We start from the raw sequence: 25,954 nt of genomic DNA, 5'->3' as shown, positions 1-25,954 counted from the left end.
AGACAAAGTTTGCAAATTGCAAAAAGTGCTATCAGCTGCACATGTGCTAAAAAAATGCCCAGACAGCTGAGCTGTAGGAAGTGGGCTGAGAGGTAACAGTTCCACAATGTGATGGAATAGGGTGGCTGCTCTCTACTCTTCCATGGTGGCTGCCTCATTGGGGTTGTGCCTCACCCTCACTTTCCTCCTCTGCTCTATCCAGCACCCAAGCCAGTTCAGTGACCTCATCATCGTCTCCTCCATCCTCATTACCACTAGAGACAACTTGGCAATATGCTGCCGCTGGGGGAACATGACTGCCAATTTGGGTACCAGTGTTCTCACCTCTCTGTAGGCTCATGTTCCTGCCTTCCTCAACCTCAGAACAAACATCTGAATCAAGTAATGGCTGTGCATCTTCGAGGATCAAGTGGCTGATGCTGTGTTCAAATAATTCAGCTGACTCCTCCATGTCTGATGCTGGGGCTAGGGCAGGAATAGCTAAGGTCAAGGAGGCAGGTTTAGCCGCTCTGGTAGCTGCAGTGGACTGCGCAACAGTCTCTGCTTGGGTGACAAAGGATGAGGAGGATGGTTTAGTAAACTAGTGCACCACCTCCTCTGCATGCTGTGGCTGGATAGCACGGGCAACATAACTAAACAGAGGAAATGATGCCCGGCCTGAGGACTAACCATGTCCACCTTTGCCTGTGGACACATAGACCAAGCCATAGGAACGTCTGCCTCTCCTTGTTGTCCTCCCAGACATGATGGGGGGGGAGTGGGGGGTGCTTATAAGCAAAATGTAATAAAGATTTGGAAATGTGTACATGGATGCACTTTAACTTGAATAGTCAATACACAGACACACTCCACTGATACACTACAATATACTGCAGTAAAACTGCACTGACGCACTGCAATATACTGCGTCAAACCTGCAGTAATGCACAGAAATATACTGTGTTAAAATGTGCACTAATGCACTGAAATATACACTGTTAAGCTTGCAGTAACGCATTAAAATATACTGTGTTAAACATCACGTAATACAATGAAATATACAGCGTTAAACTTGCAGTAACACACTGAATATACTGTATTAAATGTGCACTGGCACACAGAAATATACGGCATTAAACTTTCAGTAACACACTGAGCTATACTGCGTTAAATGGCACATAACGCACTGAAATATACTGCGCTAAACTTGCAGCAACGCACTTAATAAACTGCGTCAAATGGCACGTAACTCACAGAAATATACAGTGTTAAACTTGCAGTAATGCACTGAACTACACTGCGATAAATGGAAGATACTGCAAGTTTAATGCTGTATATTTCAGTGCGTTAACTGTAATTTAACGCAGTATATTTCAGTGTGTTAATGCACTGAAACATACGACATTAAACTTGCAGTAACATACTGAAATATGCAACGTTAAATGGCACGTAACACACTGAAATATATGACATTAAACTTGCAGTAACGCAATGAACTATACTGCGTTAAATGGCACATGTGACGGGAGTCACTTTGGGTGAGGGGCTTGTTCAACCCATGTAACCTTGGAGAGTACTGGAAGCTCCTTGTCCAGCTCCCCCTATGTGTAAGTTATCCTGTGTCTATTAGGGGCACAGGGTGACCGAGAACCCCAGTCTGACCTAAAGAATATATAAAGATAAAGTCCACCGTTCATCAGAGACCATTGCTAGATGGTCTGAGGTGGGTGGGGGTTGCTATGTGTTTGTTAGGTGTGGCTATATTCCATTGTTTTATTGTGTCTTTCTTTGGGAGAAAAGTATTATAGGATATGTATGCACGTTTGCTGTGAGGAGGGAGTGGGAAATTCCTCCAACAGCTCTCCCTGCTGATTACTACCCCGTCCTGAATGAAAAGGGAGGGGGATTGTCCCCAGTGTTACCTATTTTTCAATAAACAGTTCATGTTCAGCAGCCAAAGAGTACTGCCTAGTTATTGGTTGCAAGTGGTTGGAATATCTGATATCTATATTCAGACTGGGAGATAGCAATATATGATGGAAGCACTCAAGCGGAGTGTGGGAATTGATTTTGTGACAGCACATACCGCACTAAAATATACTGTGTTCAAATTTAAATTTGCAGAAACGCACTGAACTATACTGCGTTAAATGGCACATAACGCACTGAAATATACAGCATAAAACTTGCAGTAATGCACTGAAATATACAACGTTAAACTTGCTGTAATGCACTGAAATATACTATGTTAAACGATCACTAGACTCACACTGACTGAACTATCACTAGATTCACACTAAACTGATATTCTACACTTACAATAGCATCACAATAGTACACTATAGCACACTAACTGTCTAATAGCACTGAACAGAGCCATGTTCTATCTCTCTCCATGCCAATATCACAATAAAAAGGGCCACTATGGAAAGAATACTTTTATAGTGTGGGATGGGACTAAGAGCAATGAGTCATCACGACAACATCCAATCATGGCTCTCACATTGCTTCAGCCAATCAGGGATTCCAAGGTGCTATGTGGCGGCACAGTATGTATGGCACATTAGCTATACCCTGGTATGGGGCAGAAGACCAAAAACACATTCCCCAGGTGCCTAGGTCTAGTAACATCTATGGTAAAAATGAACATTCTGCTGCCAGCTGATCCCCAGAATCTCCATAAATCCAGTCTAGATCCATAAAATTGTGTCGGCAGCACAGAGAAGGAAGATTATCGGAGAGAAATCCAGGAATACAGGACGGGGAACACAGCTCAGGAAAGTGTCCAGGGGATTACAGGCTGATATCACCCAGCCCCCGCCCTACTCTGGACCAATCAGTGAGCAGTATGGGTGGAGGAATGTATTTAGTGTTAATGACCCACCTGTGCTGATCTCTGTAGGAGTGTCCTCCTCTATAAATGTCCCCGTTATTCCATCCTCCTCCATAGACTGCTGATCATCCCTCACATACCTCTCTTCTTCGGATTTAACCTCAACTTTTATATTGATTGGATCTCCACTCTAAACCAAGAAAATGAGAGAGAATATCATCTGTAAGATAGAAGATTTATTATTGTGACATCACATAAACAATCCACCCATTGTCTCTATAAGTGTGCTTTATAACCTTCATCCCACCAACCTTGTAACAGTGGGGGATGGTGTGATCTTCCCATTTTGGATGCCGGGAATACAGAGGACGGGGACATCTCTCTGGTGGGTTCCTGGTATTTGGTGGCTCCATCATATCCTTGTGTCTTTCTGAAAACTCCTCCATCACTCCATACTCCTCATCCTCCTCTTTATACTCTTCTTTAACAACAATATTATAATCCCTGAGGTTTCCACTCTGAATATATAATAAAACATTCATTGTAACAATCATGCTGTGTATAAATCAGAACTACCAATAATTGTCACTCATCTACCTGATGATGGTGAGGGATGGTGTGACCTTCCTGTGTGGAATCCCGGGAATACAGAGGACGGGGACATCTCTCTGGTGGGTTTCTGTAGCTGGATGACTCCACCATGGTGTCCTGGTACAGATCTTTGTGTTCTTTTAGAGACTCATCCGTCACCCCATCCTCATCATCCTCCTCTTTTATCTCTTCTTTAACTTCAACTTTAGAATCTCTCAGGTTTCCACTCTGAATATATAATAAAAATGACATCAATGGTAACAATGCAGATAATGTACAGATCCTAATGATACTATCAGTGATTGTTCCTCATCTACCTGATGATGGTGGGGGATGGTGTGACCTTCCTGTGTGGAATCCCGGGAATACAGAGGACGGGGACATCTCTCTGGTGGGTTCCCATTACTGGATCCATCTGTAGGAAACACACACACTGACTGAATACATTGTTTCTATGTGTTTATCAGATGAAGGGGGATCTAGGTGGAGCCTCCGTACTGCTCTCTCCTTTACAATAAAGTCTCCTCTTACCCGGTGATGTGAGGGGCGGCTGATTGTCCATCATGACGTCCTTGTAGAGATCCTTGTGTCCTTCTAAATACTCCCACTCCTCCATGGAGAAATAGACAGTGACATCCTGACACCTTATAGGAACCTGACACACACAATGATACAGTCACCATCCAGACACATCCCTTGTCTGTTACTGGATAATGTCCCAGAATTCCCAGAATCCTCCTCACCTCTCCTCCATCATCTCTCTGGTGACTTCTAGAATCTTCTTTGTATTTCTCTATTCTATCAGGGAGGGAGGTGGAGGCAATGTGATGGTCATATGATCTCCAGACTTCACAGGAGGAAAACTCAAGATCTGAACACAAATAGTAAAATCAAATGATATTCCCAGAATCCTCCTCACCTCTCCATTCAGGTCTCAATTTTATTAAAGCCTAATTTTAGACTGAGATATAATTTACCTACACAGGACCCCCCCCCCACTATGCAGGTTAAAAATGTGTTACAGACATTCTAATATCATTACATACAATGCAGGACCAACAGTCCCACTTTGCTAGTGAGGATGGCAAGAGTCCGCCCACATCCTAAGAGCATCAGACAAAAAAATCCAGATGGAGGGACATTGGGAGGAGGAGCTGTGACGTCAGTGTGATGTCATAGGACATATAATCTCTGGATGAAGAGACATTTAGAGAGGGAGATTTGAGGGGTCCTCTATATGAGGCTCCCGTGCAAATCAAATCATTGTTCCTGGGTGCGTCCTTCCTCTCCTAAAATGAAGAGTGAACTTTGACCTTTACCATACAGAATTCTGTCAGGAATGTGTGAAAGTAAGCTCTCATGTGATCAGGTGACGTGCGGAGGAACGGAGTGTAAATAGCAGACAATTTTCTACAGAGCTCCTAATGGTGGGGATGGATTTTGCTGAGTGCTGGTGCCAAGTTTCCACCCCCCAGGATCACTGCAGGTGTGGAGAAAAGGTGTGCAAGAGGATATGGAGGAGAGATGAGGAGGAGATCCAGGAATCAGGATAAAGGTCAGGACAAGCAACAAGTGAGCGCATCCAAGAGATTATCTCAGCATGACTTACATAATGAAGGAGTTGAGGGGGAGGGGAGGAAGCCACATAAGGCTGGGCTTGACAAATTTGCTTTGAATCTAGGAGCCAGCTAAAAAAAATTAGGAGACAGTTTTTTTAAGGTAAGTGCGGGTTGTCAGCGCCTGGGTCAGGGCAAGTCATTTTTGAGTAATTTGTGGGGTACAGGACATGGGGTGCAAGGTGCAGGAGAAGGGTGTAGGACATGTTGTGCTGTGTGGAGAATGCAGGACACGTGGCGTAGGGTGCAATACATGGGGTGCCGGGTACCAGAGAAGGGTGTAGGTCACCAAGGGACATGAGATGCAGGAGAAGAGTGCAAAATGCAGGAAATGGAGTGCAGGAGAAGGGTACAGTGTGCAGAATGCAGGACATAGTTACATAGTAGGTAAGGTTAAATAAAGACAATAGTCCATCCAGTCTGACCTGTGTAGGGGCACGTGTGTCCGTGTCAATAATTTCCCATATCCCTGTATGTTGTGTTCTTTAAGATGTACATCCAAGAGTCTCTTAAAAATATCAATACTCCCCACAGCCACCATCACTTGTGGAAGAGAGTTCCACATTCTTACCGCCCTGACAGTGAAAAACCCCCTACGCAGCTTAAGGTTAAACCGATTCTCCTCCACTCTCATTGTGTGTCCCCGTGTCCTCTCACACCCCCTGAGATTGAATAGCTTTTTTCCTATGCTGGGATCACCACTGAGATATGTGTAAATCGCTATCATGTCCCCTCTCAAGAGTCTCCTCTCCAGCAAGAATAACATATAGCGCTTGTGCTCCTCACATTTGAGGTCCTCCAGCCCCCTAATTACTATAGTTGCCCTTCTTTGGACTCTCTCCAGCACATCCCTCCTGAGGACTGGTGACCAGAAGTGTACACAATACTCCAAATGTGGCCTGACAAGAGTTTTATAAAGTGCCAGGATTATAGTTTTATCTCTGGAGAAAATTCTGTCTTCTACTAGGAACCCCAGATCTTTCTCTATTATTGACTCCCCCAGTGGTTCTCCCCCCATGGGGTACAGGGTACCAGAGAAAGGTGTAGGTCACCACAGGACATGGGATGCAGGAAAAGGGGTGCAGGGGAAAAATACAGTGTGCAGAACGCTGGACATGGGGAGCAGGGTGTAGGACACGGGATGCAGAATGCAGGACATGAGTTACAGGGTACCATAAATGTGTGCAGGTCACCACAGAACATAGGACATGGGATACAGGGTACCAGAGAAGGGTGCAGGTCACTGCAGAACATGGGATGCAGGAGAAGGGTGCAGATTGCAGGAAATAGCGTGCAAAATGTAGAACATGAAGGGAAAAGTGCAGAAGGATGCAGAATGTAGTACATTGAGGTGCAAGATGCAGGAGAAGGGTGTAGGACATGTGGTGCAGGGTGAAGAATGTAGGACATGGGGTACAGGGTACTGGAGAAGGATGTAGGCCACCCCAGAACATGGGACGCAGGAGAAGGGTTCAGAATGCAGGACTTGGGGTACAGGGTATCAGAAAAGGGTGTAGGTCACCTCAGGGTGCAGGACAAGGGTGCAGAATGCAGGAAATGGGGTGCAGGAGAAGGGAACAGAATGCAGAACATTGGGTGTGGGGTGCAGAATGCAGGCAATGGGGTGTAGAACCAGTGGCGTAGTGTGCAGAACATGGGGTGCAGAATGCAGGACCTGGGGTGAAGGATGTAGGTCCCCGCAGACTATGGGGTGTAGGACAGTAATGCAATCCCCCCTCCCCGTGTCCTCCTGCATGTCCTGTACATCCCCCCCAGCAGTGTGTGAGAGCAGAGTGGATGGAGAGGACATCTTGTGTACATAAAGCAGCATGTCCCTCCCTGGCTGGTCTCTTAGCTGGCTGCTTTGCAGGCTTGTCCTGGTTCCTCCTGTAAGGACTCTGTAGTCCTGTTTCTCAGCACCTTGTAGGGATCTTTGTGGCAGTGCCAAGGTGGCGCCATGTTGGAGATTTGGTCCCGCTCCTTCCTCTCTGTTCTGCCAGAGGGCTCTGCAGGGACACAGGCAGCTGTGGGTGGAAGCAGGAGCCGATGGTGACAGTAATGCGGCCGCGGAAAGGAGAAAGATGGGCAGCGGGAGCTCAGTGAGATGAGTCCTCTCATGCCGCTGTCCTGTCCAGTCCAACTCTTGACTTCACAGGTCGGGTGCCATCATCTCCTCCTCCTCCCCTCCCCCTCCCGCCTGGCCCCGCTCCGAGCCACATTCCTGTCTGAATAATGTGTCCGGGTTTCAGGCAGAAACATTATTCAGACCGACAGTGAGAATGGGCTGACAAGAGCCCAGGGGCCAGGACGCCATTTCTAGTCACCATGGTGACCTGGGATTTGTTGAGCCCAGACTTATGGTGACCATAGAGACACGGAAATTCAGCTGGTTCAGCAGGGATCGGTCACATTTCCATCCATGTGTGGTCACTGCCGGATAAAAGTCACTCCATCAACAGCTGCAGCCAATAGCTTCATCACTGATCTGTGTATTCTGAGAGCGGAGGAGCGCCCCCCATCGTCAGACTACAATAGTACAGCGGGGAGGATTCCCCCATCCACACAATGGAGGGGGATGGGGGAATCACTTCAGTTTTTTCCTCTCATCCCGCTGGATGAACGATAAAACTGAACCATGTATGGCCAGATCTGGAAGGAAGATATATTCATCACCAACTGATCTCCCTGAAGGGGTTAATCTACATATTACCTCCTCTGCCTCCAGATCCAGCAGTTTTCTCTCTACGTCTTATAAACTGCAACTTCCTGTCTGCATCTGACATCACTTCCTGTCTGTATTCCATAGAGACTTCCTGTCTGGGTAGAGGTGAGATAACCACCTTGTGGAGCTCAGAAGAACTGCAGCCCAGAGAAACATCTTGTAGTGTGAACATGGTGTTCTGTCAGATTCGGCAACCCGTTAGAATGTGTAACTGAAGCAACGTTCTGTCGCCGCCATCTTGCTACACCCTGCACTTCTCCACAGTAAGTATACACTGAGAAGGGGGCATCTTGTTACACCCACCAGAGTTTGAATTTTACACTTCTTTATAAGAGTAAACTGAGGTTATATAGGGAAATACAGTACTTAGAAATCTGTCTGACTGGTTAAATGTTGAATTTTAAAAGTAGCGACAAGCCTACTAATAACATAGGTTTGCTAATCAGACAGAAGTTGGCTGCTTTTAAAATTCAACATGTAAATAGAGACAGAGTTCTAAGTACTGTATTTTACAATATAACCACACTTTACTGTTATAAGTAAGTGTGAAATTCAAAACTCCAGTGGGTGTAACAAGATGTTGCCCCTTTCTCAGTGTATCCTGGCAGCCTGACACCTTTTATATGAGGAGGGCGGGGCCACCCGTCACCTGACCCCATCCCCCTCTGACGCAAGGGGAAAGCCTAGCTTCCCCAATGACGTGTGGGTGACCCCGCCCCCCTCTGATGTAACGCAGGTTTCTGTTACATCAGAGGGGGCGGGGTCACCACCGCTGCTCCCCGGAGAGATGATCATCTGTCACTGGATAGCAAGAGTGGGTTACCACCGCTGGAATCTTTTTTTTATTTTTATTAAAGAACTTTTGCAACGGTGTGTGTGTCTTTTTGAACAATTTTTTACACTTTCTTTGTGAAATGGTAGGGGTACAATGTACCACCTTACCATTTTAAACGGGTTGGGGGCGGGATCTGGGGGTCCCCTTGTTAAAGGGGGCTTCCAGATTCTGATAAGCTCCCGCCCGCAGACCTCCACAACCACCGGCCAAGGTTGTGGGGATGAGGCCCTTGTCCTCATCGACATGGGGAAAAGGTGCTTTGGGGGGGACCCCAAAGCATCCTCCCAATGTTGAGGGCATGTGGCCTGGTACGGTTCAGGAGGGGGGGCGCTCTCTTGTCCCCCCCTTTTTTCCTGTGGCCTGCCAGGTTGTGTGCTTGGATAAAGGGTCTGGTATGGATTTTTAGAGGGAACTCCACCTCATTTTTTTTTTACCCTTAATATCCATACCAGACCTGAAGGGCCTGGTAATTGAATTTGGGGGAACCCCACGCTTTTTTTTTTTTTATGAATGACTTTCAATTACTGTTCTCTGTATTACGGGGAGCCGACAATTCATTATAGCCGCGAGTGATTTTAAATGACTTTTTTTCCTGCAGAAATGACACTTTGTGCAGGGACAGTTCTAAGCACGGGAAACATGCACCCCTTTACAGGCATACTATAGACACCCCCCAGGTAAAGGAATATTACACTTTTATTGTTTCACTTTAAGCATTATTAAAATCACTGCTCCCGAAAAAACTGCCTTTTTAAAACTTTTTTTTGCATTGATACATGTCCCCTGGGGCAGGACCCGGGTCCCCAAACACTTTTTATGACAATAATTTGCATATAAGCCTTTCAAATTAGCCATAGACTTTAATAGGGTTCTAAAGTTCACACGAAGTTTAGGTCTGTTCGCAGGTTCTGGTGTGAACCGAACCGGAGGGGTGTTTCCTTAATGAAGAGGCAGATCTGTGAGTGTGTATGAAGAGGCGGAGCTGTGAGTATGTATGAAGAGGCGGAGCAGTGAGTGTGTATGAAGAGGCGGAGCCCTGAGTGTGTATGAAGAGGCGGAGCTCTGGGTGTGTATGAAGAGGCAGAGCCCTGAGTGTGTATGAAGAGGCGGAGCTCTGGGTGTGTATGAAGTGTCGGAGCCCTGAGTGTGTATGAAGAGGCGGAGCTCTGGGTGTGTATGAAGAGGCGGAGCTCTGGGTGTGTATGAAGAGGCGGAGCCCTGAGTGTGTATGAAGAGGCGGAGCTCTGGGTGTGTATGAAGTGTCGGAGCCCTGAGTGTGTATGAAGAGGCGGAGCTCTGGGTGTGTATGAAGAGGCAGAGCCCTGGGTGTGTATGAAGAGGCATAGCTATGAGTGTGTATGAAGAGGCAGGGCCCTGAGTATGTATGAAGAGGCGGAGCTCTAAGTGTGTATGAAGAGGCAGAGCCCTGAGTGTGTATGAAGAGGCGGAGCTCTGAGTGTGTATGAAGAGGCAGAGCCCTGAGTGTGTATGAAGAGGCGGAGCTCTGAGTGTGTATGCAGAGGCGGAGCTCTGAGTGTGTATGAAGAGGCGGAGCACTAAGTGTGTATGAAGAGGCGGAGCTCTGAGTGTGTATGAAGAGGAGGAGCTCTGTGTGTATGAAGAGGCGGAGCACCAAGTGTGTATGAAGAGGCGGAGCTCCTGCTGGAACAGCGGTTGGAGGAGGAGGAATCTAGGAGGGAGATGACAGAAAGCGCAGCAGACTTGCAGGAGTGAGCGAGGAGGATCTGGCAATGACCCAATCCAACCGCAAACAGGATCCACTATTCTGCTTCTCAGTAGACATGTGCATTTGTTTTCGTCCGAATGCATTTTCGTCCAAATGTTGGGTATTTTCGTTACCGTTTTAACAAACGATAACGAACGTGCAGAATCCAAAAACAGAAAGATCCGGCATAAACAAATGCTTTATTTTAGTTTTTGTTGTGACAACAGTTTGATATAGATAGGAGATTCGACATGCCGCTGACAATAGCGATCTGTGTCCATCGAACCTGTGGTCGAATGTGCCTAACCTTAGCTCTATTAGTCCAAGATTATTCTACATAGAGAGAAAAGAATCGACACAGAGAGAAAAGATTCGACATTATAGAGACAATAGCAAAAAAGGTCGAATGTGCCTAACCTATCTCTATTAGTCCAAGATTATTCAACATAGAGAGAAAAGATTCAACATTATAGAGATAATAGCAAAACAGGTTGAATGTGTCTAACCTAACTCTATTAGTCCAAGATTATTCGACAGAGAAAAGATTCGACATGAAGATTCGACGAAGCAGTCGCTGCGAGCGGACATTTATGGTCAAATGCTCCGCCCATAGGCTATAGAAGAATTCTAATGTTGGTTGACTAGTAATAATAATTAATAAATATAATTATTACTAGTGTCATACAACATTAGAATTCTACTATAGCTTGTAGGCGGAACATTCGACCGGAAATGTACGATTGCGGCGTCGTACAGTTTAGCTGCTCCGTCGAATCTTCTTACAACATTCAACAGACACCATAAGCCTTCAATGACAGATTCGACCTTAAAGGGGTTGTAAAGTAAAAATTTTTATTTTTTTAAAATAACAAACATGTCATACTTACCTCCACTGTGCAGCTCGTTTTGCACAGAGTGGCCCCGAACCTGCTCTTCTGGGGTCCCTCGGCGGCTGTCTCAGCTTCCTCCCGCAGGTGCTTCTCACGTTAATGCGAGCTCCCTCGCATTGGTGAGAAGCACTGCGGGCGCGCTCCCGTGATACAGCCGGCGGCTATAGCCGCTCGCTGTATCACAAGGCCCCGCCCCCCGGCGCGCTGCGTCATTGGATGTGATTGACAGCAGCGCGAGCCAATGGCTGTGCTGCTTTCAATCCATCCACTCCAGCCAATCAGCGGCCAGGCTGAGCGGCGAAGAGGACGGCGGGGGCGAGCGCGGGATTTTCGAGGGGTCAGGTAAGTAAAACGGGGGGACTGGGGGCGCCGGCAGTGTCAGATGTTTTTTCACCTTAATGCATAGAATGCATTAAGGTGAAAAAACATTTACCTTTACAACCCCTTTAAGCACTTAACAACCAGCCATAGCCGAATGATGGCTACAGGGCGGTTGTTTAACTCTGGGAGGCCGTCCGCCCACCACTATATGATTGGCTGAAACGCCAATCCGTAAAATGTAGTGGGCCGGCCGATATCTCCGGGCATGCAACCCCCCGCCGGACCGCCTACACCCCCCATGCGCCTGCGTCATACCCAGGCATGAAGGGGTGGGACGCAGGGATAGGCAACGCCCGGGGAAGGAGTCAGAAACGTCGGGCCATGTGATGTAAATACGGCCCACGTGCGGACCTCCTAATGCGCCAAAGAACAGGAAAAGTCTATGGCGCTTACCGGCCGCACAGTGTCCAAATGGCCGGCACAGCGCCCCCCCAGCGCAGACTCCCTGAATGACAAGACTATGATGAACATTAGAAAACCCATATTATAAATTTACCAAAGAGGATAAACTTAGTGTAAATAGGTACAGTTATATAATCCCAATGGACAGGAAAAGAATGAGAATATATGATATAATAGTAATAACAAAAACAACAAGGGGAAAGAAAGAAACAAGATGAAATGAAATAAAATAGGGAAAGAAGAATATGTAAGGAAATGTAGCGTGGGATAAGGTTAATGTATAAAGTGTGTTAATTGTTGAAAGGGGGTTGTCGGAAGGAGTGTATATTGGAGAGTTAGTTGTACAATCATCAATTTTAAAGGAGCAGATAAGCTGTAATGGAGAAAACAGGGCAAAAAATTGTTTATAGAAAGGGTTTGTAGGAATGGGAAAATCGCATTGAGTTTTTCTATCCACAAAGTCTCCTTTCTCAAGATGGATTTATCCCAATCTCCACCACCCGGATTGGGTGGTATCACATCCAATGCGACAAACGATATCACTGATGTGTTGAATTTATGGTAGAGATCAAGGTGTCTACTGATGGATGTCACCATTTTGCCCCCTGATGAGAAGTAGACATGGTCCTTTATTCATGCCCTAAATTGTCAGATCGTTTTGCCTATATAGAAAGCTGAACATTCACATGTCATAAGATAGATGACGCCTCGTGTGTCGCAATCCGCAAAGAATTTTGGGGTAAAGGTTTCTCCGTTTGACAGAACAAAGGATTGGCCAGTTCTGATCAGGGGGCAAAATGGACATTTCCCACATCTAAAAATACCATGAGATGGGCGACTCTGGGAATTAGAGCTGAAGTGACTTGTAGTAAGGATGTCTCGTAGGGATCTAGCTCTGCAGAAAGTGATTTGAGGTTTCTTTTCTATGTATTTAGCTACAATAGGGTCTTCTGTAAGGAGGGGCCAAAAGGTATCCAGAGTATTACGTAGTATTGAGTGATGATTGGAAAATTTTGATATGAAACGTACCCTATTCATCTGCTTCGACTTGTTTTGTGGTTTATATAAGAGAGTAGCACGAGCTTGGCATTTCGCCCTATTATATGCTTTACGCAACGTTGATTTACTGTAACCCCTGGCTTTTAGGCGTTTTTGAAGTAATTTGGCTTGAATCTCAAAGTCAGAGGTATATGTGCAATTACGTCGTAGCCGGATATATTGAGCATAGGAAATGCTGCGCAGCAAGGGGTCTGGATGTGCACTGGTAGCGTGCAAAAGAGTATTGCCTGCAGTCTCTTTTCGGTAGAGACTGGAGGCAATATAACCACTCTCATCTTTTTTAATAGTAAGGTCGAGAAAGGTAATTTGAGATGAATGACTTGAAAAGGTAAATTTCAAATTAAAGTTATTTAAATTTAATTGTGCAACAAAGGATATGAGCTCATTCTGGGTTCCAGTCCAAATAACGAAAACATCATCGATGTATAGGAGCCAGCAGAGGGCCTGGCTCGTATACATTGACAAAGTATCGCTGGAGAAAATGTCTCGTTCCCACCCCCCCAGGTACAGGTTAGCGTATACCGGGGCGCATACAGTCCCCATAGCCACGCCCTGTACCTGAAGGAAGTGGAAATCTCCAAAGACGAAAGAATTATGGGTAAGAATGAAAAATAACAAGCCTAGTATGAACTCACAGAAGTCCCAATTGTGGTTCATTTGCTCCTGAAGGAATGTGCGTGCTGTCGCAACGCCCTGCTCGTGAGGGATGCTGGAGTATAATGCCTCCACATCCAGGGTCACGAGCAGGGCATCGGAAGGCACGACCATTCCCTCAATATGTTTTAAGAAATCCATAGTGTCCTTAACGTAGGAGGGTAGTGCATGTACATGTGGGCTTAATACAGAGTCCACCAGTCTACGTGCATTCTCCGTAAGAGAGCCTATGCCCGATATAATGGGCCTACCAGGAGGATTTACGGGATGTTTATGAATCTTGGGGAGTACGTAGAATGTGGCAAGTCTAGGAAATTTAATGTTTAAAAAGTCATAAACATCTTTGTTGATCAATGCTTTTTGATAAGCACGTCCAATGAGGTGTAGATATTCAGTTTTTGAAGTCTGAATAAATTAAGGTAAAATGGGTTTATACCATTCTCTATTATTCAAGACTTTTAGTGCCATAGTGGCATAAAAAATGTTTGTCATAAGGACGATGTTTCCGCCCTTGTTGGCGGGTTTTATTTCCAGATCTGGATGGTTTTTAATACGGAAAATAGATTTAAACTGAGAAGAAGTTAAGTTGTTAGGTAAGGGTGTCAATTGTAGTTGTTTAATTGCATTGACCGTGCTTTTCAAAAAGGCCCATATATTTGGGTTTGACATTAAATCCGGGAAGCGTTGAGATTTTGATTTAAAGTTGGGAATATTTGATGATGTATGACTGGTAGGTTGTAGATCTATATTATCAGAAGGTTGCTCCGTTGAGCTTTCCTCCAGAAGGAGGATAAGGTCACGGAGTGTTCTAAAATCCTCCATAGTATAGTTTTTAATACTCTCTCAAATTTGTTTGTCCTGTACCGAGCGGAGACGATCCCCATCAAAAAGATATTTGTACGTTAGATTTCGCACAAATAGATATAAATCTTTTATCACTTCGTATTTATCTAGATCAGGCGATGGACAGAAGTTTAGGCCTAAGCGTAAGACCTCTAAATCTTCCTGAGAGAAGTTATAAGGGGTAAGATTGATGATTTCCAAATGGTGGGTCAGGTCAATATCGGGGGGTGTGAGGATAGTTGAAAATTTACAGAAGGGGATACGTGTGCATCTAGGTTGCTTTGTCTAGTGAACATTTGAAGTTGAGTGATAAGAGGTAGGGATGGTAGTGAAGGGGTCGCTGATAAAGTGTTAATGTCCTGTGTGTTGTTAGCTACAGAAGTGTTCATATTAGAAGGTCCACCAAGATTAACATTGGATGGAGTCTTTTTGGGTTGTTGTGAATTTAGGAGGTGAATGGCTTGAAGGGCAGTGTTGCCCAGATATTTTCCTTGGGACAAAGTGTTGGTATCTAACAAAGGAATGGTATCATGCAGTGATTTGTGTAGAGTAAGGGTAGTATCATGTGTAGGGGGACATTTCTTTGTGTATGGTGTATGAAAGCCACCACCAAGATCTAGACATGTGCAAAAGGAAAAAATTCGTTTAGTTTCGTTTCGTTTTAATTAGTTAATTCATTAATTTCGTTTAGTTATATTCGTTAACTTCCTTAAATTCGTTTTCGGATTTCGTTTAGTTTTCTACCGAATTCGAAAAATCGGCCACATTCGAAAATATTTCAACCAAATTCGAAAATATTTCTACCGGATTCGAAATGATTTCAACATGATTCGACATTATTTCAACCGCATTCAAAAATATTTTGTGACCCGAATTTAGGGCCATGTATCCCGGGGTCACTTGGTGCTAGAAACTCCCAATTTGGATATGTTGTAGTGCTAGTACTAGTGTGTTTGCATACCAAATTTGGAGTTTCTAGCTATAAGTGACCCCGAGATATGTGGCCCCAAAATCGGGTCGCAAAATGTCATTCTCTGCTCTAATAACTAATAACATTTTGCGGTGCAGTTGAAATAATGTCGAATTGTGTTGAAATAATTTCGAATGTGGTTGAAATAATTTCGAATCATGTCGAATTCATTCGTTATATTTCTTTCGTATTCGTTGTAATTTGTTATTTTTTAAAGATGCAAAATTCGGCCGAATTGCACAAGCCTACCAAGATCCCGCTTACGTGTTCCAGGGGGTGAAGCATAGGAAGAACCACCACCTCTACGAGAAGACCGCTGTGAGGGGAAAGAAGTAGAGTCTGATTCAGTTTCATCGTCAGTAGTAGAATAATTGCCAGCATTATTTTTAGGATTACGAACATTAGGTTTATAGTATTGCCAAGGAGGAGATTGCCATCGATAAGCGAAACCCTCACTAAATGCTGTTCTATCTTTTGAGAGTTTACTGTGTTTTTTAAAAATAATATCTTTAGTGATACGTGTGATATACTCCTTAAGGTCTTGGATGTGTCTATCATAGGCCGCAAGTATTTTTAGAGATTCACTGTTAGATTGTAGAGTTAAAATCTCATTGTCGAGAGCTTCAAGCTCAATTTTATACTGTGCAATAAGTTGTTTCATTAGATTGATGCTACAAATGGTTAGATTTTGTTCCCATGCTGCTTTAAATTCTGGGGTTAAATTATGAATCGATGGAAAAGTTTGTATACGCAGACCTATGGGAGCAATTTTTTCTTCAACGTATTTTCCTAAAAATTGCCCATTGGCTGCCTGTGTAGTGTAATAATTGTCCTTTGTAGGCCATGTATGGTCAGGATGGTCATTGTTGTGTCTATTTATTGTCAGCGATGTTTGTTTAGAGGACCATATTACTAGAATTTATTTCTGAAATGAAAAGAATGTTCCGGCCCCGTAAGTGGGGAAATGTTCTGATCCTAAAGGGATTATTCTACATTTCCACACTTTATATGTGTGTATCATCATCTGCTGGAGATAAAAGACATCACAGTGACTATGGAGGAAGAGGACGGACATGACGGGGGGTTACTGGTTGTAAATAGAAAATAAGATCTTATTACCTCCTCTGCTGCCACTTCCAGCAATGTCTCCTCGCTAATTTGTACTTATTGTAGATCACTTCCTGTCTGTATCTGACATCCCTTCCTGTCTGTATTCTGTAGAGACTTCCTGTCTGGGTAAAAGTAAGATCGCCATCTTGTGGAGTTCAGAGGAACTGCAGCACTGGGAAACATTTCATCATAACCATTCCTCTATTATGCCCTGTACACACGGTCGGACTTTCCAAACCCAAAATGTGCGATCGGATCGCGTTGTCGGAAAATCTGATCGCGTGTGGGCTCCATCTGACTTTTTCAGTCGGAATTTCCGACACACAAAGTTTGAGAGCAGGATCTAAAATTTTCCGACAACAAAATACGATCGTTTAAATTCCGATTGTGTGTAGACAATTCCGACGGACAAAGTGCCATGCATGCTCAGAATTAGGGATGAGCTGGGTGTTCGAGTTGAACGCATGTTCAACTCAAACACCGACTGTTCGCCCATTCGGCTAAACCATAATTTTATGGGCCATTCACGCCAAATTCGAGTGACGCTCACGGCCCATAATGCACTGCGGCATCGCAGTGCATTGCTGGCTGATGATTGGCCAAGCATGCACTATGACCCACATAGTTGGCCAATCACAGCTCCGTCAGAGAGGAGAGCCATAATTGGCTACAAGCAGGATGCCCATGGCCAATTATGGCTCAAGGGGTTTAGTACTTGCCCCACACTATATAAAGCCGCCTGTGTGGTGGCCTTGCGTAGTGTGTTGCGACTCATAGAGACAGATAGACGCAGAGACAGTATCTTAATGTCCTTTGAACCTATTGCAATTGCAGTCGGTGTATTGTGCCCCCTGCATAGTGTATACCTGAAGCTACCCCAATTGCTAGTGTTGTTCTGGTCCTATACCACAGGCATCTGCAGCAGTTACAGTTGATGTATTGTGCCACCTGCACAGTGTACACCTGAAGCTACCCCAATTGCTGGTGTTGTTCTGGTCCTATATTACAGGCAGCTGCAGCAGGTACAGTCGGTGCATTGTGCCCCCCGCACAGTGTACACCTGAAGCTACCCCAATTGCTGGTGTTCTTCTGGTCCTATACCACAGGCAGCTGTAGCAGTTACAGTCGGTGCATTGTGCCCCCTGCACAGTGTACACCTGAAGCTACCCCAATTGCTGGTGTTCTTCTGGTCCTATACCACAGGCAGCTGTAGCAGTTACAGTCGGTGCATTGTGCCACCTGCACAGTGTACACCTGAAGCTACCCCAATTGCTCGTGTTCTTCAAATATTATACCACAGGCAGGCAGCAGCAGTAATTACAGTCAGTGTACTGTGTCATCTGCACAGTGTGCACCTAAAGCTACCCAAATCGCTGGTGTTCTGGTGATCCAATACCACAGGCAGCTGCAGTAATTACAGTCTGTGTACTGTGTCATCTGCTCAGTGTGCACCTAAAGCTACCCCAATTGCTGGTGTTCTCATCTCCCTGCAGGCCATTAGTATGTCTGGAAGGCCAACAAGGAGAGGCAGACAGTCATGAGCCAATAAAAGAGGGCAAGCAGGCCCTGTATCTAGAGGCAACAGTGCTGGTCATGGACGTGGTGCATCATCCTCAGCACGTGGCCATGGGACATGCTTGTCCTTATTTTCGGCAGCTGGACGCGTTGAGCCGCAACATGCCAAAGACTTGGTAGAGTGGATGACCAAGCCCTCCTCATCCTTCTCATCCTCTCTCCACCAGGCTCAGGGTACTGGCAAAGCAGCTGCCAACGCGGCCTCTTCCCCCGTCTCAATGGCATCAGTCACTCCTTCCCTAGACCCACCATGTCCTCCTGAGGCATCCCCCGAACTGTTTGAGCACAGTGTTGGGTACATGCTCCAGGAGGATGCCCAGCATTTTGAAGGCTCTGATGATGATACCCAGATAGAGGAAGGCAGTAGCGTGAGCCCAGAGAGAGGGGGTGCCCAAGAAGGACAGCAATCTGGCAGTCATGTTCCACCAGCTGCAGCATACTGCCAGGTTTGCTCCAGTGATGAGGAGGGAAGGAATGATGAGGTCACTGACTCCACGTGGGTGCCTGATAGGAGGGAGGAGGAGGAGGAGGCACATCTCCAACGAGGCAGGATGCCCTCCAGGGGCCAGCTTAAGGGTAGCACACCGACTGAATCAAACCACAGAGCTCTGCCTGTGCAGGGTGTTGCCTCTGTGCGTTATTCCAAAAGTTCTTTGGAGTGGACCTTTTTTGAGACGAGTACATCAGATCGCACTGCTGCTATTTGCAACATATGTCTCAAGCGTATCTCGCGTGGCCAAAACATCAGCCGCTTGGGCACCACATGCTTGACCAGACATATGTTGACCTGCCATGCAGTTCGTTGGCAAGCGTACCTTAAAAACCCACACCAAAGAACAAAGCGGACCTCTCCTTGCTCCTCATCAGCTGGGATCTCCAACCCCACTATACCTTCAGTCCTCTCTCAAACCTGCACTGAGAGGAATGAAGGTGTAGAATTAAGTGTGTCACAAACTAGTCCTTGTGGGCAATCGCTAGCGGTACACCGACATCCGATTGTAGCAGGCAAATTTCCCTGCCCCAGCTGCTGGACCGTTGAAAGAAGTTCACTCCCAGCCATTCACATGCCCAGCGGTTGAATGCTAGCTTGGCTAAATTGCTAGCACTTCAACTGCTGCCTTTTCAGTTGGTAGACTCTGCCCCCTTCTGTGAGTTTGTGCAATGTGCAGTTCCTCATTGGCAGGTTCCCACACGCCACTTTCTCAAGGAAGGCGATTCCGGCTCTCTACCGGCATCTGTAAGGCAATGTCCATGCCTCGCTGGACAGGGCAGTCAGCGGTAAGGTGCATTTTACCACTGACTTACGGTCCAGCAGGCATGGACAGGGACGTTACCTATCTTAAACGGCGCATTGGGTGACTCTTCTGGCAGCTGGGAAGGTTGCAGGACAAGGTGCAGTAGTGTTGGAGGTTGTTCCGCCACCACGCCTCCAAAATGCTACTACTGGTTGTGAAACACCTCTCTCCTCCACCCCCTCCTCTTCTTCCTCCATGGCCTTTCCTGTGCTTTGTCCTCAGAACCAGCGGTGCTTCGTAGGCGTCCAAGGGGCTACGCAAGTACGCAGGCAAAAAAATGCCATGCCGCGCTTGCGCTGGTGTGCATCGGGGACAGGAGCCGCACTGGGGCAGATATTTTGTCAGCTCTGCAGGGGCAGGCCGAGAGGTGGTTGACGCCACACCAGCTTAAGCCAGGAATGGTGGTTTGCAACAATGGCACCAACCTCCTCTCCGCCCTCCGACAGGGACAACTGACCCATGTGCCCTGTGTGGCTCACGTCCTTAACTTGGTGGTGCAGCGGTTCTTGGGCAGGTACCCGGGCTTACAGGATGTCCTGAGGCAGGCCAGGAAAGTCTGTGTGCATTTCCGCTGGTCATATACTGCCAGTGCTCAGCTGGCTGAGCTCAAAAGGAATTGATCCTGCCCAAGAACCGCCTTATCTGTCACATGCCCACCAGGTGGAATTCAACGTTGGCCATGCTGCAGCGGCTGCACATGCAGCAGAGGGCCATCAATGAGTACCTGTGCGACTACGGCACCAGGTCAGGGTCAGGGGAGCTCGGTTTTTTCCCCACGCCAGTGAGTCATGATTAGGGATGCATGCACTGTCCTGTAACCATTTGAGGAGGCCACAAGGATGGTTAGCAGTGACAGTGCATGCATCAGTGACACTGGAATAATGGACAGGGCACTTGAGGCAGAACAGAGGCAGGAAGAGGAGGACTTCCTTGCCTCTCAAGGCCCCCTTTATCCACACAGCGTTCCTGCTGTCCCACTGGTCACACAGGAAGAGGACGAGGAGGAGGAGGATTGAGTCAGCATGGAGGTGGAGCCTGGCACTCGGCATCAGCAGCAGCAGTCTTCTAGGGATGATTTACAGTCCCAAAAGTCCCAAGAAACCTGTGGACTTGTACGTGGCTGGGAGGAGGTGGCTGCGGATCATGTCGTCCTTAGTGACCCAGAGGACTCCTGACCGAATTCCTCAGCTAACCTATGCTGCATGGCCTCCCTGATCCTGCAAAGCCTGCGGAAGGATCCTCGTATTCAGCGGATCAAGGAGAGGGATCATTACTGGCTGGCCACTCTCCTTGATCCATGGTACGAGGGTAAGGTTGCAGACCTCATCTTGCCATCGCAGAGAGAGCAGAGGATGAGACATCTCCGGGAGGCCTTGCAGAAAGGTCTGTGCAACGCGTTCCCAGAGACTGGGAGGTTACAAATTCCTGGTCCTGGACAACGTGTTGCTGAGGCTTCGGTCAGTCACGGAAGGAGCAGTGGAGAAGGTGGGCGTCTGACTGATGCGTTCAGACAATTTTTTAATCTGCAGCCCCAAGGTATGATTGGTTCCAGCAACCATCGCCAGCGTCTGATTTACACGGTGCAGTAATTCCTAGGGGCAGGATCAGACTTGGACACCTTTCCCACCGAAAATCCTCTGGCTTACTGGGTCTTGAGGATGGATCACTGGCCAGAGATTGCACAGTATGCAACTGAGCTACTGGCCTGTCCTGCATCCAGCATTCTTTCTTAACGCACATTCAGTGCTGCTGGAGACTTTGTAACCGATCACAGGGTGCGCCTGTCCACCGACTCGGGTGATCGACTGACCTTCATAAAGATGAATCAGTCTTGGATCACCACCAGCTACCAAGCACCTGAAGGTGATGTAACCAAATATTTTATTTTTTAGAAATGTCACATCCCTTCAAGACTGCCTGTGCTGATGCTGAGTGACTATCCTGTTATGCTGACTGACTACTCTCTTCCTCCTCAATGATCCTGCTGATAGCTTGGAAGAACATTTTTGGTTCTGGGAGCGGCCACCAGTGGCTAAGGCCCAATTTTTCATGTAATTAGGGCTCATTCCTGCACTCCAACTAGAGTATCTGGGAGAGGTTGCAAAGTCATGGCACCAGCACCAGTGCCTAAGGCCCAATTTTTCAGCCCCTGTTTAACAGGGTCGTGTAATTACAATTTTTGATGCAATATTTTGCAGGAGGGTTCTTTGCTGCGCTCAACTACAATATTTGTGAGTGGTTGCAGTGTCGTGGCACCAGTGCCTAAGGCCCAATTTTTCAGCCCCTGTTTAACAGGGGCGTGTAAATACAATTTTTCATGCAATCTTTTACAGCAGGGCTCATTCCTGCACTCCAACTAGAGTATATGGGAGAGGTTGCAGTGTCGTGGCACCAGCACCAGTGCTTAAGGCCCAATTTTTCAGCCCCCGTTTAACAGGTGCATGTAATTACCATTCTTGATATAATATTTCACAGCAGGGCTCGTTCCAGCACCCACCAAGAGTAACTGTGAGGACTTACAGTGTTGTGGCACCAGCTCCACCACCACCACCAAAGGCCCAATTTTTCTACCACTGTTCAACATTGGCATGTAATTACAATTCTTGATATAATAGTTCACAGCAGGGCGTTCCAGCGCCCACCAAGAGTCACTTTGAGGGCTTACAGTGTTGTGACAACACCAACACCTTAGGCCCACATTTCTGCAGAGCATATAGGGCAGGACCCTAATTTCAAACATCCAACTTACAAACGTCTCCTACTTGCAAACGGAAGGAGATAACAGGAAGTGAGATGAAAAAAGACGGGCAGGCAAAAAAATTATACAGGGGTGATAACCCTCCCCTATGTTTTCCATAAAGCTTAAAAATAGATTTTTTGACTGGAGCTACACTTTAAAAATTTACCAGTTCAAAATTACAAACAGATTCTACTTAACACAACAAACCTACACAGTCCCTGTCTTGTTTGCACCGCCTGTATACTGCTGTACTGAGTATATAGGGCCTGGGGGCCCGCAAGCCTTTCCTTTTTTAATTTCGTACGGGGTTCCCTTTTATATCTGTACAAGACCCAAAGGGGCTGGTAATGGGCAGGGGGGCTACCCATGCCATTTTTCTCAATGATTTTCATCCTATTGCCGGAACCAGACATTACATTAAAACCGCAAGCATTTTTAAATGACTTTTTTTCTGTTAGAAATGTCATTTTGTGCAGGGACTGTTCTAAACACTGGAAACACGTGCCACTTCACAGGCATACTATAGACACCCCCCAGGCACGATATTTAAAGGAATATTTCACTTTTATTTCACTTTAAGCATCATTAAAATCAGTGCTCCTGAAAAAACTTCCATTTTTAAAACTTTTTTTGCATTGATACATGTCCCCTGGGGCAGGAGCCGGGTCCTCAAACCCTTTTTAGGACAATAACTTGCATATTAGCCTTTAAAATTAGCACTTTTGATTTTGAACATTCGAGTCCCATAGACTTTAATGGGGTTCTAAAGTTTGTAACCGAACCAGGGGGTGTTTGGCTCATCCCTATTGTCTAGGTGGATGTGTTTTGTATTGCCCGGGCTGCTAGGCTGGAGATTGGACCTATCCTGGGCACATCTGGCTGCTAGGCTGTCTGAGGGCCTATCCAGAAGCAAGAGAGTAGCGCAGGGTTAGGATTGCGGCCTACAGTCCAACCAGAAGTGGCGGTACTGGAGAACCTGTCATGGTCAGAGGTAGAGGGTAAACTGTCACCAGTAAGGGACTGTCCGCCTTGTTACCAGGGACCGAGTAACTGAAGCAAGTACCGGAGCAGTATTCTCACCAACCGGGGACAGTGAAGAATCTGGAAACTTCAGTGGGTATGAACTATCAAGCCAGGGACCCAGCCAGCAGAGGAGACGCCTGCAGAGCAGCCTAGTGTGTCAAGCCAGGAACCGAGCAGGCCGGTGGCATGAAGCTTGAGAGGTATCTTGAGTGGACCCAGCAGAGAGGCGGAGGTGACACTTGAGGAAGATACCACTGTGAAGATTGGAGAAGCTCAAGGGACTGGGTGGCTGTGAATCATCTAGTCTAGTGAGAGACCAGGAGCTCAGTGGGCTGAAGAACTACAAGGAGTGAATGTAGTGAAAGTGTAATGTAGCACTGCTATCCTTGTCTTCGAATGTGTATTAGCAATTATAATGAAAGTCTATGGACGGTTCTAGAGCTTAGTGTTTGGCGCCATCTAGCGGCCAAATACGGAACGTGAACTTAAATGATTTTTGGCTTTCAAGCATTGAACCATTTACAGGAAGTGACTGTTATTTACATTGAAGAGTTGACCCTTTTACCCAGGATGCAGAGTGACCTACCCATGGACATCCTCTCTTGCATTGCATGCTGGGTAGGAGATAAAATGACCCTGAGTGGCCATCTTAGGCCTCTCGGGGGAACGCATGGCCACCTGTGAAGACTTGTGCGGAGGCCTCCCGGAGGAAGCAGCCTATTGCCTTTGCAGAGCGCAACCCTGCTTGGTTGTGTGAGTGACCTGAAGTGCCAGAGACACAGTGGTCGGATTGAGGGGATCCAGAGACACTCCTTTGAGCATCGGAAGACCAGGTCCACCTGTCGGAATGGGACGGAGTGACGGAGCCGGCTGACGCAGACGCAAGCTGCAACCACCGGACCAAAGCTACCATACCAAGATTCTGATCCAGTTGGTGAGCGGGTTCCTACCCACAGTTTTCTAAACTATTGCACCTAGTCAGACTTATATACAGGCTTCACTGGGATACTTAGTCCCACGGAGGAGGGATATAGCAACTGACGCTAGGAAGGCATAAGGCCTACTTACTATCACACTTCAAGCACTATATTTGCGGAAGCAACACTAGGATCATCCTTAATTCAACTTTAACTGCTTTAACCTTGGATTACAATTTTATATGGAGTTACCCTTGCTAGCGAAGATCAGAAGATAAAGACTGAGTACTTTATGTGAGATCTCACACATAGCTATAAAAGTAGGGGGAGCTCCCATATATATATATATATATATATATATTGTTTGCAACTGTTTTATCAAAATTCATTGTCCTGTCATTCTATGTTGGGATGGCAGTACAATTGCTCTAATCACCTATTTACAAATATATATAGTAAAATATACTTTGGTTAAGTACCTTGTTGTGTGGAGTATTGTTTTCTCTCAGCAGGTAGAGCCAGTGGAAACTGAGAGGACAATACAGGTATATTGTGATATATTATATTGTATTGTATTACACCATAGCTGTGTCAAGGGGACTGAGGCAAATTAGTGGGGTTTTGTTACTAGAGTGCAGGCCCAAATCAAACCAGCCACTCCTTCGGGGGTAAGTGCTACAGTAAGAACTGTTACGCTTTGTGTTAGGAACTGTTAAAGCCTGTTGCCATAGGAGATATCATTCCTATACATGCATATGTAGTGTCTTTCTGGATGCCTTTCCTTGCATGGCTGTCCTCCTGTTGAAGTCTCAGAGCCTGCCAATTAATCTTGCAACTACCTAAGGGTGTCCTGGCCCTAACCCTCTCATCCAAAAGTTCTGTTAAGAGGAATATAATCTCTTTTGCAATCAAGAAGTGTCTGGTGCCCAATAACTTTAACTACCTTGAACCCTTGATGCTTTACGATCCACCATATTCAGAAGGATGTCAGCTATCTCTGGCCCTGGAGGTTCTTATTAGACCAAAGGCGGCCTGGGGACCTTGCTACACACAATTTTATGGAAAATGAATAATTGTATTTTTTTACATCACCAGAGCAGTACAGCATATGACTGGTGTGGTGGTGACTAGGGATGCTGACTGGTTGCAGTATGTAAAAAAATATATATATGTAAAATAATAACTTATTTTCAAATGTTATCATTTTTTTTTTTTTACATAGGGACACATGCAGTGTTAACATATTGACCAAGTACTATTCTGGGGTGGTGATCAGGATTTATTTATTTATTTTTTGATGATCACTTTTAGAAGCAATCATTTTTATGAATGACAAGGGTATACTATTGTGATAGTAGTGATTGGTCACAGCTATCACATAGTACAGATGTGATAGGCCCTGTCTGTACCATGTGATCACTGTGACCACTCACAGAGATCATCACAATAGTACACTGTAAATAGCTATGAATGAAAGCCATTCATTGTGTACAAATGTCATGTGATCGCTGTGATTGGTCACAGAGAACACTTAGTACTTCAACCAGCCCTGTACAATGATCTGTCATCTGGTGGAGCTGCAGCATGGCTACTAGACTTGGAATACTTCATATGATGTTCCCCCAGGATGGGAGAGCTTCCACTCAGCCATCATTCTCCTATAGGCGTGGCAGGAAGCAGTTAATTAAAGTCTAAATCCGCCTGGGGACACTGTACAAGTTATATATGTAGTCTTGTGGTACCTATGGAAGTCCATGTGTGGACATTTCTACCTATGATAAATGACAGGCTTA

At 46.0% G+C, this 25,954-nt stretch overlaps 2 protein-coding genes across 2 annotated transcripts in view; one reads left to right on the top strand and one right to left on the bottom strand.

Moving 5' to 3' along the window:
• The window catches only part of LOC143989917 (uncharacterized), a 34,049-nt gene extending 26,113 nt beyond the window's left edge, over window positions 1-7,936 (bottom strand). Inside the window, 7 exon segments of the mRNA XM_077490190.1 lie at window positions 2,864-3,002; window positions 3,124-3,330; window positions 3,410-3,631; window positions 3,721-3,818; window positions 3,935-4,058; window positions 4,147-4,274; window positions 7,730-7,936. Coding sequence (XP_077346316.1) covers window positions 2,864-3,002; window positions 3,124-3,330; window positions 3,410-3,631; window positions 3,721-3,818; window positions 3,935-4,058; window positions 4,147-4,274; window positions 7,730-7,913 — 1,102 coding nt within the window. The 5' untranslated portion in view covers window positions 7,914-7,936.
• The window catches only part of LOC143989807 (uncharacterized), a 117,891-nt gene that overhangs the window by 74,617 nt on the left and 17,320 nt on the right, over window positions 1-25,954 (top strand). The window lies entirely within an intron of this gene.

This window comes from Lithobates pipiens, unplaced genomic scaffold, assembly GCF_037356315.1.
Source record: "Lithobates pipiens isolate NorthernLeopardFrog02 unplaced genomic scaffold, aLitPip1_a1.2 Scaffold_18, whole genome shotgun sequence".
NCBI lineage: Eukaryota > Metazoa > Chordata > Amphibia > Anura > Ranidae > Lithobates > Lithobates pipiens.
This window is presented reverse-complemented; position numbering and strand designations above follow the sequence as displayed.